Here is a 20,998-nt window from a genome sequence, read left to right on the forward strand (position 1 = left end):
TTTACATACATATTTGAACACCGAGGTTACAAATCTCACAGCTTCGGAATCCGCTCATAACATTCACAACTTATAACACACGCGAGCCAATTAATCAAATTGTTTAGCAATTACAGTGTTTATTCTAATATTAGTTGCTATGGGATGTCTATAATTAAAAAGAAATTGGGCTACATTAAACAGAACACCTTAGAAGATACATTTATTAAAAAGAAAATTGTTGTCTTCTTGCGCTGTGACGTCTGGAAGAAGTTAACCATTATCAGGGCAATGATCGCCCTGATGATGGAGGCAGAAAGTACCTCTGAAACGTCGGTAAGAATCTACCAGACAGACAGACAGTAATCTTCAAATCCATATGTCGCTACAACCTTGTAGATCATATCTAAAGTTAGAGGTAGAATTGTTTATTAAAGCCACACATCTTTAGAATTCAGAAGACCAACATTGACATTTCCAGTTCCGTTTTTGTACTGTGCGCTTAATCGATCTTGGCTTATTCCAGAATGATGTCCTGTAGAGAGGTCAGTGTGACACACTCTGCCACCGTCCACGTGTAGTATAAGCAGAGTGCATGTGTAACCTCGCCGCACAGTATGACATTTCATCTCTGAATAATTTTGTCTCCTCGTTGTATAAACTAAGCAGTACAGACTCCGAGCCAGAAACACTACTATTATGGTTAGCAATGGAGAGTATCAGGAGAATAAAATGACGTGGACCAACTCCGGCAGCTCTCAATGTGACCTATAAAAACGTTGGGGTCCGGAACGAGCAGTGCACATTTCGCAACATTTCATTCTGCCATATTCTTGATCTCGCACGTGCGTGTGATATTTTTAATATATAATTGTGGACATACACGTGTTATCTCGGAACTATGTCACCCAATCACAATTAACAAAATTCAGAATTATGGCTACGTCTTGTGTGAATTGATAAAAAGATGAAACGAGAAATTTACTTTGTGTGATGATAACGTAATCTATTAGAGGGGGGAAAAATAACTCAGTTGATCAAAGTCATCATTGAGAAGGCTTTTTAATAAATTCGCCAGCCATTCATGCAATTCATGTGTCAATTACTGTGTTCACATGAGACCCCCTCAACCCATGGGCCCCATCGCAAGGCAGATGAAAGCAGTCCACACGCTCGAAACCCACAAACAGTGAAAAATATATCATACCATCTTTTAAATTACAGACTTTTTACGTTGCTGTTAATAAAAAATATAATAATTTAACTTCGTGTTTTGAATCGGTGTGAAAATTTGTCTCTAATTTTGAGGCAAAGAATTAGGGGTTTACAAAGACAGGGATGCTAAGATAAAAATTTTTGAAGTAAGGAGGATGAAGTATCAGGATGTCTGAGAAATTTACATAATTAAATCAAGAAGAACGCGTTGAACTGGGCATTTAGCACGCATGGAAGTGACGAGAAATGCCATTAAATGATAACTGAAATTCGACTATACAAGAGAACATTATCCATTATTTTTGTAGATGGCATGGCAATGTAATTTGTATTAAGTGGTAAAGGGATGGTCTGGCCCAGGGGAGGAAACGCACTTACTAAGAGGTTTCATAATACTTCCTGACAACCTGAGTGGCTAGCAGCTTAAAGTAAATGAGCTTGTACCATTGAAATGGAGTACAAAGCGAAATGAAAAAACTAGCATTCATTAGAACTGACTCAATAAGACGAAGAATACACTTAGGTAACAGATTTCTTCCTGAAATCTTTGTTTCTTAAATGAATTTGAAGTATTTCGTACTTCAGACACCAGGCATCTAAATTTACAGAATTGATTTTAATGAACCAAACTAATATAGAAATAAATTTATGTAGAAGTGAAAAGAAAATGGTATGAAAGAGCTAATACTTACATAGCAAACCAAAATTAATATATAATTACACAAGCATTGACACGAACAATAATAAGAGATGGACATTTTAAGAAAACCCCTTGCCGATTTAACAACCTAAATAAATTATAGCTGAAAACAAATAATATCAGTTCGAGATGCTAATAATTGGCGAAGAAACGATCGAACAAATTGAATAATCACGTGTCACATGCGACTATTTTTGGGTTCGTTTAATAGGAAGACATACAAAGTCTATAGAAAGTGGAAAGTGAGAAACCGAGGAGAAAATAAAGCAAGACACAGCCTTAAATGACAATTCTCTTGCTCTAACAAGGATGTCAGTAAATATCAAGATTCAGAATACAGAAACATGAAAAACGGACAGCTACAGAAATGCCACGTTGGTTACTGTAAGTCCAACAGACTATAAATATTTGTGATTGTGAGATGATAATGTTGCGTCATATTGTGTTGAATATATACTTGTTCAATTTTATCAGTCTAATCACAATAAAATATTATTATTAAACATTAAAATATTAAAATATTACAATTAATGATGCTCTAATGTAAATCGAACATTTCGATAGAGAGCATAATTTTAATATATTTTAAATATTTAAATGTTAATTGTAATATTTTAATATTTAATAATAATATTTTATTGTGATTAGACTGATAAAATTGAACAAGTATATTTGTGATTGGTTATTCTTGGGCGCAACATGACGTCGAAAGAGATAATGCAATTGCATAAATATTGCGTTAATTTAAGACTAAGAATAAAATATACAGACCTACAGTTTTGTATGTTGTAAGAATCTCTCATTTTAGAGAGGTTTGAGAACTTAGAGCTCAGAAGAACATTCAGATCCAAAATATACGAAGTAACACACGAATCTCTAAAATTTCACAATGCAGTACTTTATAATTAGCATTCTTCAACGGATGGTGTTAGGAAGTCAAAGCGTGCGAGATGAACTAAGTGTGTAAGACGCCTTGGTAAATCATAAATTCATAGCAAAATTTGGTCCAGAAACCTCAGAGGAAGATGCTATGTTGAATAACTAAGGGTAGATGATAAACATAAATAGAAGCCTCGAGAGGTAGGATGTGATGAAGAAGACTTGATTAAACATGTTAATGACATTTTTTGATAAAAGAGCTGATATTTCGGCCGTAACAATTTTGAACACCGCATCAGTTGAAACAGCAGAATACGGATGCAAGAATTTAATATTGCTTTTTTTTTAAAATATATAATATAATTCAGGTCTATACACAAACTTTATTTACAGATGTTAAAATTTAAAATTTAAAATTTGCGCTATTCATCGTTACTACGATGTTACAATACTTACTTTTACTTTTACAAATATACAACAATATTCCAAACTTATTTACATATAAATAAATAACTCATATGTTAATTAATTTATTCACAGAATAATGGAAAACAAACATGTAGTAAATGAAGGCGCAGTATTGTAACATCGTAGTAACGATGAATAGCGCAAATTTTAAATTTTAAATTTTAACATCTGTAAATAAAATCTGTAAATAAAGTTTGTGTATAGACCTGAATTATATTATATATTTTAATTACAAAACACAAACATGACGCATTTAAACTTTAAACTTATTGCTTTTTTTGTTTTATGCGTAAAGTTGATCACATATAGCAATTAGGTGCTTTAAATGGAACACTGTGTATTAAGTAACAAAAATAATAATACGCTAAACCGGAGTATAATATATGAGAATATAGGAGCCTTTGTTAATCAGTTAATGGTTTTCGTAAATGTACGCATTCGGTTATCCCAGTTCAACAAAATGGAAAAAGGTATGAACATGTGCATTACTGGTAGAAGTGATGATCTTGATGGTATGTATGAATGTGACGCTTGGTTACAGTCCCCCACGAAGCGAGTAACATATCAGCTGCAACCCAACCGAGTACAAGCTCAATGCACATGAAAAATTTTGTTGAAAATGTTCAATATACGTAATAAAATAATTCAACCGAGCTGTTTTATTGACCGTGAAGTGAGCTCTCGTATTTAGAGGTAATAACACAAAATCAAAATGTTACACAATTGAATTATCCGGCCTCAAAAAACTTATAGACCTAAGATGGACTAAGTTTTTGGAAATTTGTGGTGTTAACGCGGATTAAATTCGTGAGTTACGTAAATATTTTTATTATGACAGTGAAATTTAATGAGCTTGAATTAATGAATAAACCAACTGACCACGAAAATAAATAAAAGTTGTTAGACCTATATGAAACACGAATATAACTTTGGGACTTAGCTTAAGAAAATAACTTATCAGTATGCGGGAAGGGTTACAATCAGGTTATATAGTTCGCGCAGTTATGTAAGAAATGTGTGTAGAACCAAAGAACGGTTATAAGTAGAAATAAAAATAGAATTATTTTCTTAACGAGTTTGCAGTAATATAATGCCTGAATTAGACAAATTTAAGTAGTAGTACGCTGAGTTACTAAAATATATTTCTCTACCTGTCAGATACATAACAGGCAACACGTATTATTAATGGTGATTGGCCTATATACGAGGCTCGTCCACAAAGTAAGTTTCCCTGGGGCCGTTTACAGAAACAAAACACAATTTCATGGAAATATTTATTGCAACAGATACAGCAAGTGTCCAGCTATTTTTCAACATATTCGCCACCGGAATTGAGACATTTGTCATACCGTGGGACCAACTTTTGAATACCTGTGTCGTAGAAGTCTGCCGCCTGGGATTGGAACCACTGTGTGACAACCATCTCCGCCTCTCTGTCATTCTCAAAACGCTGACGCTGACCGGACAGGAATTTCTTGAGGTGTAGGAAAAGATGGAAATCACTGGGAGCAAGGTCCGGGCTGTAGGGTGAATGATTAAACACCTCCCAGCTGAACTCCTGCAGCAGACTTGCTGTCCGTCGAGCCGTGTGCGGCCTAGCGTTATCACTGACCGCACTTCACAGTCGGCGGGAGCTGGAATAAGAACCTCCATCTTCAACAGCTGCAACGATGCTACTGTGAGAACGCGGGAGGTGCCGTTAGTGCATGCGCCATGCTACGTCATTGCTCTATCACGTACGCACAGTCGCTTCGCGCAATATAAGGTTTGCTAGCTGTGGGACGAGTGGGAAACTTACTTTGTGGACGCGCCTCGTATTTGTCTATCTTCCACTGTAATAACAAGATTCAAAACAAACAGTATATGTGTTTGATTTGTGATAGTTATTAAAAGTGGTGCAATAGAGGCTTAGTTGAAACACATATCAGAGAATCAGTTGTAATTCCTCTAAACACCGCAGATTAATTTGAGGAATAACAACGTAGTGTTGGATACACGTGACGTATTGATTGGTTTCATTACAGAGGTCGTACCTTCGAACAAACTATAGATGTATTTTTGATAATCTGAGGTAGAACAAGTGTGTTATCCGTCCTGGTAGTTACAAACGTGACATAGGGCTTATTCGCTTCCGAATATCATATTGTATATGTAGATTTCGATTTCAGGGAACACTGTGAAAAATTTAATAATAAAAATATTGTATTATAATTAAAAGTTATTGGATTTTGATTTATGTGTTGCGTACATCATATATTTAAGTTACTGAAGTTGAGGTTAGGGTAATTATATTGCTGTTTCGTATTCAGGATGTCAGCACATCTAGTCTCGAGAACGAAAACTATTTATTGTTAATTGGTAATCGCATTTGAAATGCCACAGCGTTCTACGGCGTGGCGATTTAAAAACTTGAAATCCGTTCACTTGGCTGATCGCTAGTTTCGTGTAACTTACTTAGACATAATTTCATTTGACACTGTGACTTTGTTGTGCCTTTACGTATTCTGAAGAGAAAGCGGTCTTCAAAAGTGATCGATTATTTTCTAGGAACTCATAAAATATGTAACTTCTCTCAGAAGCTTCTCATATCATGAGGAGAAAGAAACATTAAAGAGGCGAATACTCCTTCGCCTTGCACAATACGTAAAAGAGACTTGAAAGCCATCAAGAACGTACAAGGCCTTAAGCTAAAATAGCATGAAAGAAATATCGTTCTTCTAAATCCATATCTCAGGAAATAATGATTAAGAAAGAACAAATTGCCTTTAAACAGAACAGATTAAAAGAGAATAACGAGGAAGCTGTTATTAGATGTGGATCTTGTTTGTGGCTGAAGCGGTTATTAAATATTTCTACAGCAGTTTTCAAGAAAGCGAGAAAAAAATATGATCATTTAGTGAGATTAGTATTGAAGCTTACTTTGGTGCATGGCAATTTTTGTTTACTGCAAAATTAAATAATAATAACGGATGTGAAGATATCCGTCTTCTGGGTTATTGCGCTGTGTAGTCTGGTCGATGTTAACCAACGTTTCAGAGGTCATACTGCCTCCATCATCAGGGCGATGAGTATGAAGATTTCTGTCTTCTGGGTTGTTGCGCAACAACCCAGAAGACAGGATCTTCATACTCTGATGACGGAGGCAGTATGACCTCTGAAACGTTGGTTAACATCGACCAGACTACACAGCGCAACAACCCAGAAGACAGGATCTTCATACTCTGATGACGGAGGCAGTATGACCTCTGAAACGTTGGTTAACATCGACCAGACTACACAGCGCAACAACCCAGAAGACAGAAATCTTGATACTCTGATGACGGAGGCAGTATGACCTCTGAAACGTTGGTTAACATCGACCAGAGTACACAGCGCAATAACCCAGAAGACGGATATCTTCATACTCACCGCTGTGAGAACCTCACTTCTTACACAATAACGGATGTGTTTCAAACATGTCACTACATAGATTTTACAAGCAGAGTCACAACAGTTTATCAATTAACTTAACATTTAGTATGGTAAACATGCTTTTATAGTGAGATTGTACAGGAAGAATTAACTAAGGAAATTTATTAGGACATAAAATATGGATGTCCTACATTCAAGGTCACTGGTGTTTCTGTTGCCACATACGTTCGCAGAACTGCCATCTCAATATCACTGACGAGAAAGTTCATGTTTTCAAAGAGGGTGATTTGGTATCAACTGTAATATTAGTAACGCTTTATAAATCTATCTCATAAAATGGATCAATATCTGTAAAAAGGAAAAACAATAACATCCTAAGTGTAAATTACAGCATGTCATAAAAATATAATAAAAAACATGTTTCGCCGAAGGTAGTTCTCAGTGTGTGTAGCAGAGAAAACGTTTTACAAAAAAAAAAAATTCATCAGAGCAGTTCAAGAAAAGTAATATGGAGATAGCTGTCTTCTGGATAGACTGGGAGAAACTTCTACCAGACTCCACGGCACAATAACCCAGAAGACAGCAATCTTCAGACTCACCGCTGTAAAAACCTCAAATCATACGAAACTTAATATGGTAGCCATCGGAGAACAAAGGGTAGTTGGGTTGTTACTTAAATAATATTACAATTTAACTGCACATATTACGTGGAAAATATTCACTTCAAATATCCGCCTGGTCCCTAAAATCTTTTCACACTAACTCTTTGTCTCAACCAATAATAATTCGCCATTGAATGGTGTCTCGCTTTTAATGGTTGTCTAATAGTTCCTCACTCTCAGCTCATCGCTGCCCCCCCCCCCCCCCCAAGGGAAATCACCCTGAAGATGGCAACTGTAAAGTTTGCCAAAACATTGTAAAATCTTCAATATTCTGTGAGACTTATTCCATAATGCCGCTAAATCTAAGAACAAGGAAAATGCTTAATTTCTGTGCGTTTAATTAAAATATTTTAAGGAAAAATACATTTTCTCTAAAATATTAAATAAACAGTAATGTGAAGTCAGGAATAACTACATACAATTACTTTACTGAAATAACGTTACTTTTTATGTATTTTACTGACAGACAGACGTTCAGCGCTCAAACCCTGTCATCGTTTGTTCGAATCCGCTTGAGGATTGGATTCTTATCTGTGTTTGCTGGTCTGTAGAGGCCGAGGCCTTGCGTCGGGCTGATCTCTTGTCCAAAAACGAATTCGTAATTTCAGAAATATTTCTGAATTTCAATACGTCATAAGGACTTTCTCGTAAAATGAGATGAAGTAGAGAGAGATCAATGGCAGTTTCTTTGAACGACTCACGTGCCCGTTTACTATAGAATGAAGTCATACAGACAGCGCGAAAGTCCGGCATTTGGTATTAGATGGAGATGAGCGAACATCTTTACAGTCAAACACTACGATGTATCTCTAAATGACCCGTAAGGAACCGTGCATTCAAAGATATTCTCTAACTATATATAATGAAAATATACCTGTGTATATATACATATTATATTTATATATATAATTTTGGTGACAATTAAGGCACGGATCTTTCTCGTGCCTACTTCTTCCTGAAATTGTTTCCTGGTAAAGCGTCGAAACAATTATTCTCAAAATTAATTCTTATTAAGTAAAACGTTGAGGTTAGATGTAAGTGAGATTACAGGTACTCACGGCCACGAATATAAGGATTATTGTAATCTTAGATGCCGTGCTGTGAGGTAGAAATTAAAAGACGTTTCAGATGTTTACATTACTTTGATGATAGAACAGCAACGTCGCTCAATTTCTACCGTAACACATAGAAAAATATTAAAGAAGACATTCATCCTCATTTAGATATAAGTTAATTTAATGTTATCGTAATATACACTTAAATAAAAAAATGTTTCGTTTCAAATAATAATAATAATAATCTCTATTTAATATTCCTGCAAATCTAAGCAATCAAATTAACAATGTCGAGATTATCTGTTTACAAGCTCAGCTCGTAACCCATCAGATTACTTAATTTTATTCTCGGAATATAACATGCTTTACCTAAACATAAGATTAAAAACAAGGTTTTTTAAACCGGAAGTCTGTGCGCCGGGAAAGCAAGCTTTATGAGTTCCATCGCCGCTAATTCGATCTGTGGGTTTTTTTATTTTTCCTTCGACCACTACAGGTCTCAAGTCAGACGTCAAAATTGTCCCAGGAAAGTGAAAGGTATTACGAAAGCTTTCACAATACACTTTTACCAGACTTTCTATAGCACTGGGAAAATATCTTTCAAGACAGTCGCCCCGCAGTTGCAAAATGACCCCTAATATTTTTTGTGGTGTCAATTAGAGCTGAGTCGAGAATCTGACTTTCCAAAATGCGTAATTTAAAAATGTTTACGTTCCCGCATTTTATTCGTTACTTTTATTCAAAATTGCAATGATAATACCCTTAATGTTGTCAACGACCTGAAACATTTAAAATCGTCAAAGCCTAGTGAAATTAGGGATACTTACAAATTGTCCTATATAATACATCAGGCTTATGATATATTGTAATTATACTTGTCTGAACGAAGCGAGTTAATCAGGGAGTAATTGAGATGGGGCAGTTATCAACTATGATTTCATTGAACCATGTACAATAATTATACGATAAATTACCTTATAAATGACACATGTTTTAAATTTGCTTTTGGAAGAGTTAGACCTATTTACATACAGTGTTATATATGGTGTTGACATATCCAAATTTTGAAAACGGATTAATTTTGCACAAACCTTATACAATTAATATATATATATATATATATATATATATACATAAAGGAAAAAATATTTACAATTTATGGGCACAGAAATGTTATTTACAATACGCTAACAATCTAAACATACCTGAATGCTTTAATATAAAATAGTATTTGTGACTCTCCCCATTTTGTGTACGAATGTATTAATGGAAACCTGTCTCCCAAACGCTCGTAGAAGAATATTTTTTTATTCTAAAGATTCACTAAATGTCATATCTTCTACTGAGCCCCAATGTAAATTAACTTCCTGCAGAAAATTCTATCTTTAAAAGCTAATATTTATTTATCAAATCAAAAGAGTGACACTTTTCATATATTCCGAAAGTCAGTGTTCACAATTCTCCGTTATTCTGTGCTATAGTGAACTAAATAAACCTAGCACTTACATTCAAGCTTTATTTATAAAATATCCGTTTTAATATTGTAATTACATATACTCCATGTTCCTCACCTCGTTTCTTCGCATCCACTTTTCCTATATAAATTTTGAAATTACATTTTTCTTCAACATGAACATTAAAACATATAATTCTTACGAAAACATAATTTTATCTTATATTTTAAATGGCTTTAAAATTTCTCCCTCACTGGAACATAATTGGGAACAGCGTCCTGAGAGAAACATAAAATTAAAGAACGAAAATAATACATATATATTTTAAATCTTGTCCGTCTAATCACAATAAATTATTATTAAATATTAAAATATTACAATAATTAACATTTAAAATATTTAAAATATTAAATTATGGTCTAATGTAAATCGAATATTTCGATAAAGAACATCATTTAATATTTTAAATATTTTAAATGTTAATTATTGTAATATTTTAATATTTAATAAGAATTTATTGTGATTAGACGGACAAGATTTAAAATATACTTATTATATCACAATATGACGCAACTTTACCATCTTATGAAAATAATATAATAAAATATCGTTGTGTAAATTGAGAAACAAAGAGCACGCTAGCTTACACAACTTCCGCAAAGTAAGGACAATTTATTTGGGAAAATAAATAGTCTTACTTAAACACTGAACGACATCCTAAACTTTGTACTGTAGGCACCGGTGGCAAAACACAATTTTTTTTGATAATTATATACTAATGCCCTACATAAATCTATCAAACGAAACCAGTTAAAATAAATAGGAATGGAATTTAACGCTTTGAACATTGCTTGCAGCAGCTCGAGAGACTCACACTCATCTATTCCTGTTACAAAATAAAACTGAAAAATCTGCACAGCTTCCGGCTGCATGCAAATGTTTAGACTTCAGCACAAAAAAAGTGACTGCGATGTAGCTCGAAGTTGCGTCGTCTCTGATGTATACGTCTGTGGCATGTAAACTGCTTTATTTTTACTCAAATTTAACCATTTGAAGCGAGCAGATCCGGGACATACTTGTGACACCTAACATTTTAATCGTCCTTGATTTTATAGTCTTAATAAGAAAACAAATCACTACAAAAATAAAGCTAAAACGTCGGCCACGTAGGAGATTTCCTATCGTGAGCATGTAACAGCAAAGTTTATATTCCACGTCCCAGACTGCAGGTCTAATATTTCTTAACAATCTAGTGATAACTGTATGTACCACCTGTCATAAATCAGCAGCTCTAAATTTACCCACGGTGAGTATTCATAGGTTTAGTATAAAATTAGGGAACAAACAGTTATTCACTCATTAGCGTAACAGAGAATCACATTGTGGGCCCGTCCATGTCTGTCTGTCTGTCTGTCTGTCTGTCGCATTTCTCCTAGCATCTAGGCAACGCATATTATCGTAATAGTGACCTTGAACATCAATAGCTTTGTTGTTTCTTTCGATTAAGAGTAATTTAAGTACTCAGCTCCATCGGGTCTCAGTTGACAAATACAACAAGAAAAATATCAAATTTGTCACCGACCTGTTTTGAGGTGAAGGAACACCTTCTTAGTTTCAGTATACCCCAATCTTGTTTCCCCGAACAGCATTACTCGGCTGATACAGTTGTGGTTTCTTTGAAGCAGAATTCATTTCTTAAATTCTGTTTAAATTAACTTTGGCTTCAGAGAGTTAAATTGTAGAATATAGTAACATCAGATTGAAACAATATCATTCTAAAGGATGGAAGGATCCTGTTCATATGGACCTGTCGTCAGACAGAACACTAAATAATAATAAGATGAGGTGGTCTAGCGGTTAGAACGCTGGCCTTGTAATCCTGGGGTCTCGGGTTCGATTCCCGGCGGTGCCCGAATTTATAACTTGTGTTGGGCAAGGCCGTGGTCTAGGCAACACGGAGTTTTCCTCCGTGGCATCCCAACAATTACTCCATTCACACACAGAAGAAGGCAATGGCAAACCACTTCTGGATCATCTGCCAAGAACGTATATGAACAGGTCCCAGTCCGAGAAAAGGATGGAAGGATCCTGTTCATATGTACCTGTCGTCAGACAGAACACTAAATAATAATAAATAATTTAAAAGATAAGAAGGCCTGCCTCTGATGATTTTGGTTTCTTATGGGTTCTACATTTCACTCGATAAAGCAGAGAAGGGTAGCTGTGAGCAGATTTGGGTAAAATGTGTTGGAACGGGAGGACAGCGGTCAATTCAATTTAACAGAATAGGACCAGCATGAATAGACTCTACTTTGAATAGCAGGTACTTTGAGGCGGATACCTGCTGAATACTGAGAAGATACGATACCCGTTTAAAGAAGGTCTTCCACAGTACGTTCAGAATACAAGTGAGACAAGCTTACTGAACTAGAGAAGCTTAAGATAATTTCATAGCGAAAACACTGATAAGAAATACGCACTTCATTGGAGTGTGCTGTTCAAACATTATCGATTATTTGGATAAGAGAGATAATGTACTGATTCTATCACTGCCCGATACAAGTAGCCACGTAGTTTCACGTTTCATGTGTCAGTCCCTGTCAAGTATTGACATTTATTTGTGATTGATCAGCCACAGATATCTGAACAGAATTTAGTAAACTTTACGATTAGCTGAGGTCACGTTTACAAGGTGTCACAAAAGTAAATGTAAATTATTTTTAACATTTACTCTGAATGTCTTGTACATGCAGTTGCTTCACTGAATGACGTCTGGATGTGTTTATATAAATACAGTAAAACAGATTTTCTGCGCGGTTTAATATATATATATATATATATATATATATATAAAAAATGCCGGCTGGCACACTGATTCACTATGAATGTAGGCCGCACCCCCTAGCGGCAGAAGCTCGTACTACATCCGGTTCGCCCTCTATTGACACTCGTCACAGACTGTGTCTTTTAATTTCCTGATACAATTATATAATTGTCAAATATTGCAATACTTCAGTCTCCATCATCAGGAAACACAAACCTCTGTGTTCCTGATACCTTAAGTCACTAGTTCCCAAACGGTGCTAAGCGAGCTCAGAAATGCCTTGGCAGGGGCTCCGTGAAGATCTTCTTTAAAGACGAATTCTAACAAGTTCCTGAATAATTTTACATCGTCGAAGAGATAAGTTACTTTAACTGTAAGATACATTTGACACTGCTGCTAGTAAGACGTAGTCCGGAGCTCCATCAACTTCCATTCGACAGGTCTCTCGCGACAGTAAATTTTGGAAACACAATCTTAAGTAATAAATTTGGAAATCGTATAAGCTAGGCATATTACAAGATAATAAATTACTATTCAGTTGTGTACTGGTGTCTTCTGTAGGCAGTAATGGTTTATAGGTTATAACATGCAGTATCTAGCTTTAAAAACTTTAAGTATAACCTTTCTTTAACATGTATATTTACTGTAAATTCATTTATTAAATTATTTATTAAAAAGAAAATAGTTTCAAAAGAATTTTATGAGATGCTTCGTAATTATTCTTTGTAAAATTATTCTGTCAGAAAGTTCATGTCAAAAGTTTTGCATCGAAAATACCACTTTAAGTATTCCATACTTGTACTCGTTTCTTGATTCAGCTTTAGTGTTCTAACATATCCTTTCTGTATTTTTCTACCGCCTGTGAAATGTGTAGAGAAATTTAAAGTGTCGTTTGCATTAACGACTTTGATAAATAATTCAACAGTTCTCGCTAAAATGAATGCGTCAACGACAAAGACGAACACATTCCCAAAACCTAAAATCTAACCAACGAAGTATTACACGCACGTAAATAGAACGTAAAATCCATTAGTTCTATTTTCAGTCACCGCACAACAAAACGTTTTAAATCATTTCCTTATAAAATGGTTTTATTGATTGTTTTATGTTATATAATGCTAATTGATTAACAGATCAGGGCTTCAGTACTTAAACGGTAATTTAACTCTAAGCAAACAAAAGCCATGAAGTAGAATTTCAGACTACTAAGGCATTGTACAAAGATGGCCGTATGGTCTGATAGAAGTTTATCAACGTTTCGCAAGTCCTTTCTGCCTCCATCGTCAGGGCGATTAGTGACACAAATATAAAACAATTTACGTACATCTTTATTGCAGAATTCGAGGGATGCTTTGAACATTTTAATGCCCTTAGTAAACAACAGAATAATTATGTGCGAATAATTTTAATATATCAACTAGTGAAGGAAATATAATACATATTATTAAGAGATAAGGAAGGAACGTCTATACTAATAACAATAGTCCTTACAAAAATATAATGTTAACAAAATGATTTATTGTTACATATTCGGGTATGATATTTCTCTGGCACAATTTTAAATTAAAATATTATACAAAGCAAGTGTTACAAAGAAAACACTTTGCAATACGGCAACTTAAATAAAAAGTATGGTATTATTATTTCTATAAAATCCATAAGACTGTATTTAACATGTATAATATTAAGTCTATGTTATATAATTTTATATATATGATTTTTAATTATACATTAATTACATTGAAACGCGTTTGTACTTCTGTGGAGCACTTATTAAGTTCTCTATTTTGTCTGTCCCCATGTTTGGTAAAATTTAACAGTGACTGAACGGACTTTTATATCGTGAAAGGTATCCACATAATTCTAGAAAAAGAACATTCTTTTTATATGGTTGCAAAGCCATGAGCAATTGCCTTACAGTGTGTCATTTAATACATTAAAATCCAAGCGAACACGTGATAATTGTGATGCCACGTGCACATTTCCCATCATCATAATAATCATCAGCAGCAACAAGTGTTACTACACCTAGTGGTTTGTTGCGATCCCAATTAGAGTTGGTGCTTCCAATTTTGCCTTGGGCGTCCTACCTTCCTCATTCCGGTCGGCCGGTAATGTTGTAGATGTTTAGTAACACGGCAGTCTTCCATTTTAAACAAATTCTCTAAGCAATCATTTTTGTATGGGTATATTTTTTGCCAGTTAATTTTAAAGAACTTCAATTCTTTTCGTATCTCCTCACTACACTTCCGGTCCAGAAGTGTTTAGTCCGCTCCATGCTGTAGAAATTTCATTTCATTCGTCTCTTTGCTAGAGTCAAATTCTCGGATCCATGAAGTATCCCAGGAACTACTATTATCGTATAAAATTTCAGGCGTGTTTCTTTACTTGTTCATTTCGAGACATCTTTTTATTGTTCCACATACGTAGTTAAACTTAATTATTTTATTTATTTGTACGAAATTTTATAGCCCAGGTATTTAAAGTAAGTAACTTGTTACATTTCCCAACTCGTAGGATTTGAGGTTTTCATGGCGGTGATTCTGAAGATGTCTGTCTTCTGTGTTGTTGGGCCGTGGAGTCTGAGTAGAAGTTTACCGACGTTTCAGAGGTCCTTGCTGCCTCCATCATCAGGTCAATCAGCCATCTTCATTTCCCAAAACGTTAATTATTATAATAGATCATTCCAAGCAAAACAAAACATGAGGTTTACAATATAATGGAATGTTTCAACTAAGATAATTATAAAATTCACTTTTAAAGAACAAATAATGCAATACTTGATGATAATTACTTGTAGCAGGAACATGTCTTGATTAATTTTACATTATAGCAATAACATTTCCTGAAAACCTTATTGTTCTGCGTTGACTGAAACCTGGCTTGTGATTTCGGACCTAAAACAAGAGGTTTATAAAGGCATGTAATGTAAGCCTATGTAAGAAATTCATGGTCCAGTTGCTTAACCTTAGAAAAATAAACATCTGACACTGTACTGTGTCTTTTGTATATTTGTATATTTTATTTATATATATATATATATAAAGAATAATTTATGTTGGTATATCACTTTTATAGATTACAATATCAATGTAACTACAGTTCTGTCATGCAGATTCCAACTCACGAACGGGCTACTCTGTGGGAAATTTTATCAATATCCGTGGTGAGAAGAATATTGGCGGACACTCAATAGACTAGAAATTAAACCCTACAAGTTTCTCCATTGGGGTAAGGTAAAACTGTTTCTAAATGAAGCCTCTGTATGCAGCTCAGGCTTTGATTGTTTAGATGTGTGGTGAAATTGCAAAGGAAATATGCCGTCGAGACATTACAAACGTAGCCAATCGTGTTTTCGAAATTGCACGACTGAACGGTGGTCGTATTGACCATGTAATCAATAAAGGATAAATATTAATGATTTTTATTTTATTTTCATAGATATTTGTACCATTATATTAATATTAAAGCTTGTATTCAAACTTTCAATCGGATATCATTTCATACTCCATTCTGTGCAATTGCTTGAAATGCAAATTTTTATCATGGTTTATAAATACTCTTTAATTTGGTTTCAAAATTACTCCATACTTTACAAAAAAAAAAAAAAAAAAAAGGAAAATGTTTTACGCCTTTTTGGATCGCAGTAATTTCCTCTATGCTACCGTGATCAGTGAAAAACTTTAATGGTCTACATCGTGTTGTACATGAAATGTAGATAATTTTTGAAACAGCAGATTTCCAACTTCAATACACACTCGTGATTCTATCGTCAATTTTGCATCTCATGAAATACCACTGTAAGTGAGAATAAAACATCATTTTCTTTTCCGTACAACAGCCGTGATTAACGAAGCATCGCCAATTAGGCTCGAGAAATTAGAGCTGTGACTATTAACGTTCTTTCAAATTACGTATAAAACATTAAACTTGTTTATGGCCCTGCACTGAAAATTACAAATACAATTCTGACATTTTCTGTAATGCCCTACATATTTCATACTGTACTATTTTTTACCAACTAAAATTTTACAAGAATTTCACTGTACATTAGCCGCGATTTCGTGATGAATCTCGTCCGTCATGAAATAGCGTTGGTCGTTAGTCTCGTGTTTACCTGGATCTCTACTTTGCGTTAAGTCATCTTGTCTTCGTCACTATCTGCTGCAAATTTCTGACTGCAGGTGTCGATGATTAGAGTCGAACCGAAGATCAGACATCACGAGATGCTTCCGCTCGATCAATGTTACTCGTAGGGGGCACTGTCTAATTTAAATTCGGGTGTAATTACCGATCCTGACACTTGACATGCGAGAGGATAGTCACTTTTTATGCCGCTCATATGAATGGAATTAAAATTGTCTGGTTTTTATATTGCACACTCCCTTTGTGAGCCTGGAGTTAATTTGTTGGTTGTTTATTTTTAATTTGTTAAAGAGAGTAACTTACCCATACAGACGGTATATGCTCAGGCAGCAGGCTATAGACTATGTTATCTCTACCTGTTATATAATCATTCTTTTCACTGTAATAAATATCAGTACTCAGATACAAGAGTAATTCTTCTTAATGTTGTGAAGGTTTCAAGTTTATAATGATTCTCCTGAGTATAATGTCTTTGGTTGTCGTGAAATAAAATGTATTTATAATTTGTCTGACTTATTCAGTTGGTGGAAAGTATTGAAACTGGTAATACCATTCCTTCCATAATGTTTATGATCTTAAAATTGAACTGGACTTCAAAGCGGAGCGATTGAGTTATATTCTATGGCACGTCATCTGTGGGGAAAATTCTGACAGCTGTCGCTAATGACACGTGGAATGTTCGCTTTAATTCCAAGAGATGTTGTTCTATGGAATTTTCTTTCCGCCTTTTTATAATGATGTACAATACGAGATTACATAATACCAGTAAAATAATTCTTACAGAGCTAATATATCCCAGTTATTTTCAAAAATTTAGGTTTATGAAAAATTCACTTCAAAATCTAAATCAAAACAAGCGAACTTAGCACCTGAAACTGCCTTTTATTAAGAATCTGAAACAAAATAAAATAAAACAATTTGAGAAGCAAAGGGACTTTTGAATCTCTCCCTGTTATAATTTACCACACAGAGAGCATACAAGTAGAAATATGGACAGTATCTCTTCATTAGTTTCAAATATTATAGAATCATTCAAAAAGGTTTAATACAGTTTATGTATATTATAAATTTTAAAATTTACTTGTATTTTAATTTAGCTTAACTAGGTTTGCACATAACTTAGAATATAATTTCCTTTCTGTATTCTGCGAAGTCTACAAACTTCAAAGACCGATTTCATAATTAAAGCTATGAAAATTTATCAAAGGAATAACTTACAAATAGTGTATCTCAGTTACTATTTACGTCAATTAAATATTTACGATCTTCAATGTGTCTAAATCACAGATTTAAATTTTGTAATAATATCAGTCTTAATATAGACTTATTAGTAATTGTTATTATATTAGTAACAAGAGTTTAGCCAATAAATTCTGGTTCAAGTATTTCGCCTAATTAGAAAAAGACAAGACGAAATTATAGCTTAATAATTGTGTCCTTGTGACCTACTTTTATGAAGCATTTATACTAGCACGTGCGTTCGTAAAATCATGGAGAGTGAGAAAAACTACATAATACAAATCAGAATGTGAATGCTCACACACAAAATATTTACTTAGCTGTGTAATTTGAAATCATATTTCCCCCGTTAAGGTTACTTTGGTTAAAAAAAAATAATACACGCAGAACAAACATACAAGCAAATTGATATACTTTAAATGTAAATCAGCTTACGATTGATATACATTTATAAAATTTAAACGTCTCTCCTATATTAATGGCTCCTGTTGGACATCACAATTGTGAACATTAATTATTTTTTTGTAATTCTGTATGAATATTATGCCACTGAGGAGTTATCCATCTTAAACTTTTAACGTTGTTTTATTAACAGTACGAACATAGTCTCTCTCAATATTCTCTGGTCAAATCAAAACTACAGCCATAGAAAACAGTTCTTCTTCACAAGCTAGGAGCACATCAGCTAGACAAGAATCTCCTTGTATTTTATTGAACTAAATTTTCATTACCTTCTTCAGGAGGATACGTCACTAGACCCTGTTCAGGATAAGCCACATTTCACATCCTCCGAAACCTATTTCTTATACTCTTTAGAGCCTATTGGTAATTACATATACCGGTTATTTTAGTAACCAGTAACTCATTTTGCCCACAAACTGTATTTATGTATTTCATATGATTCTGAGAATAAACAGCAACTATATCATTCTTTGACGTAAGAATTTAATATTGAAATATTGTTAAGACCAGCTTTGGTTTTAAATGGTAATTATAAAATGTAATTGTTACCTCCTATATAAGTCTAGGTGTTTGTCACAGGTAGTCTCCCTCCTTCAGGTCTGTCGACCTATTCGGCGTTACTCCAATGCGTCGCTTATGCATACTTAATGTTATCATCCTAATAATATTTAATTAAATTCATATAAATAATAAAGTTCCTCATCTTGAAATTGTCTCCAGTCTCCTCTCTTCCTCCTACATCCAAATATTTTCCACGTTTTCAATCGATGTTCTTTCCTCAGATTCAGAGACGAAGCTTCACACCATTAAAAATAGCACGTAAACGTTTCATTTTTGTTCCTTGGAAACACTGAATTAATTTTCTGTTCTGTTTTGATTTTTTTTAGATGGGACTCTCAGCTGTTGTTCAAGTCAATGGAACATCGTGGACATCATTGATCAATATGTCATCAAAGGCAGTTTGATACAATAGAAGCTCTACAAAATTTTGTTATTGGTTCATGAAATTTCGGTTACAGAAATGGTAGAAATGATCATCACATTCTGTACTTAAGGCCATAACCCAAGATGAACTTCATCTAATTAGTATTCAGTATCTCGGCTCTTAAATCCAAGAAAGTGATTGTTATCTACGGCAATTATCAGCTGATTAGTTCAAAAAAAATTATTTTAAATTTTTAAAAAAAGAAAATAACTTAGGAATGAGTTACTCAGTTATGAAGTAGTTTGTAGCCGTTATTTACCAGCTACATTTATGACGTAAATCCACTAAACGAGGCTGTATTTGTAGATAATCCTCACAACTGGCTCTACAGGAAAAATAGACAAGAAGGAATTTTCGTTTAATTATTCCATTCCTATAATTGTCGTTGAATATGAAGAACGCATCTCAGGACATCGGTACCAGTGCAAATCTGTAATTTATCAGTTTACTCCGTACGTTATGCTTTTAAATTAAAGACTTGCGAGTGAAATGGTGTTATTGCTAAAAACTTGTGTCATTCAGAGGAAGACTTTCATGAACAATACCTCTAAAAGAGATTTTTATGACAATGGTATCTTTGCCTGAAAACGGATTGTTTCACAAGGGATAAGAAGCGAGACCCAGCTCAAAATATTTGGTGTATTGACAAAATAAGACTCTTTTAAAATATTTTAAATCATACAGACATACATGTTAAAGAATATATTATCGTGCATATATTTTAATGTTTCTTCCATCATGCGAACTCAGTTCAGACAATATTAAAATGTTTGTGATAAGTGTGTATGTGTGATAATCAAATTTGTCAGAAAACAGTTAGAAATACATTATCGGGATGTAATAATTGTTTCAACATTGTGATAATGACTCAAAGTACAGTGGCGGCTAAAAAGCTACGCTGACGATGGAAAGTTCAGTGACAGAAGTATCAGAAGCCTGTAACCTGACGACCGCGAACAGCACAAGTGGTTTGGACCGCGACGAAGCTCTCGCTCAGGCCGAGATAGCGACACTTGCCACAATGTTGACGGTCACTGTCTTGGGTAACTTCGCTGTTCTGCTCGCTCTGTCAGCGAGACCGAGGAAGAAGCTTTCCCGTATGTACTACTTCATTCTGCATCTTAGCGTGGCAGACCTCTGTACGGCTTTCCTGTCCGTGCTACCTCAGCTCGCCTGGGACGTCACGTACAGATTCTACGGCGGTCCCCTCCTCTGCAAGATCGTCAAGTACGGCCAGACGCTTGGTCCGTACCTCAGCGCCTATATTCTCATGGCTACGGCACTGGACCGCTACCAAGCCGTGTGCCACCCGCTGGCCTATTGTTCCTGGACGTCTCGACGCTCGCGAGCGATGGTGTGGATGGCCTGGGTGTTCGCCCTTCTCTTCTGCATACCTCAGGTCAGTGCAGTATACATAGACCTACTCCGTCCTCGGAACCTTGGCTCTTATCTCAAAGACTGAGGATCTTAGTGAAATGCTTACAAGAATATTAAGTCTTAAGGAACAAAGTGTTAACCC

General features: G+C 34.6%; 1 protein-coding gene across 2 annotated transcripts in view; it reads left to right on the forward strand.

Moving 5' to 3' along the window:
• Positions 1–20,998, forward strand: part of LOC110840052 (oxytocin receptor A) — a 186,246-nt gene that overhangs the window by 91,774 nt on the left and 73,474 nt on the right. For both annotated transcript variants that reach the window (XM_087348339.1, XM_087348341.1), the window contains one exon: positions 19,382–20,878. In XM_087348339.1, the coding sequence (XP_087204465.1) occupies positions 20,384–20,878 (495 nt within the window). In that variant the 5' untranslated portion in view covers positions 19,382–20,383. The remainder of the gene's footprint in view (positions 1–19,381; positions 20,879–20,998) is intronic.

The sequence above is a fragment of the Zootermopsis nevadensis genome, unplaced genomic scaffold, assembly GCF_977971745.1.
Source record: "Zootermopsis nevadensis isolate Lab colony 2312 unplaced genomic scaffold, Znev_1.0 Znev_ptg000013l, whole genome shotgun sequence".
In the NCBI taxonomy this organism is placed as follows: domain Eukaryota; kingdom Metazoa; phylum Arthropoda; class Insecta; order Blattodea; family Termopsidae; genus Zootermopsis; species Zootermopsis nevadensis.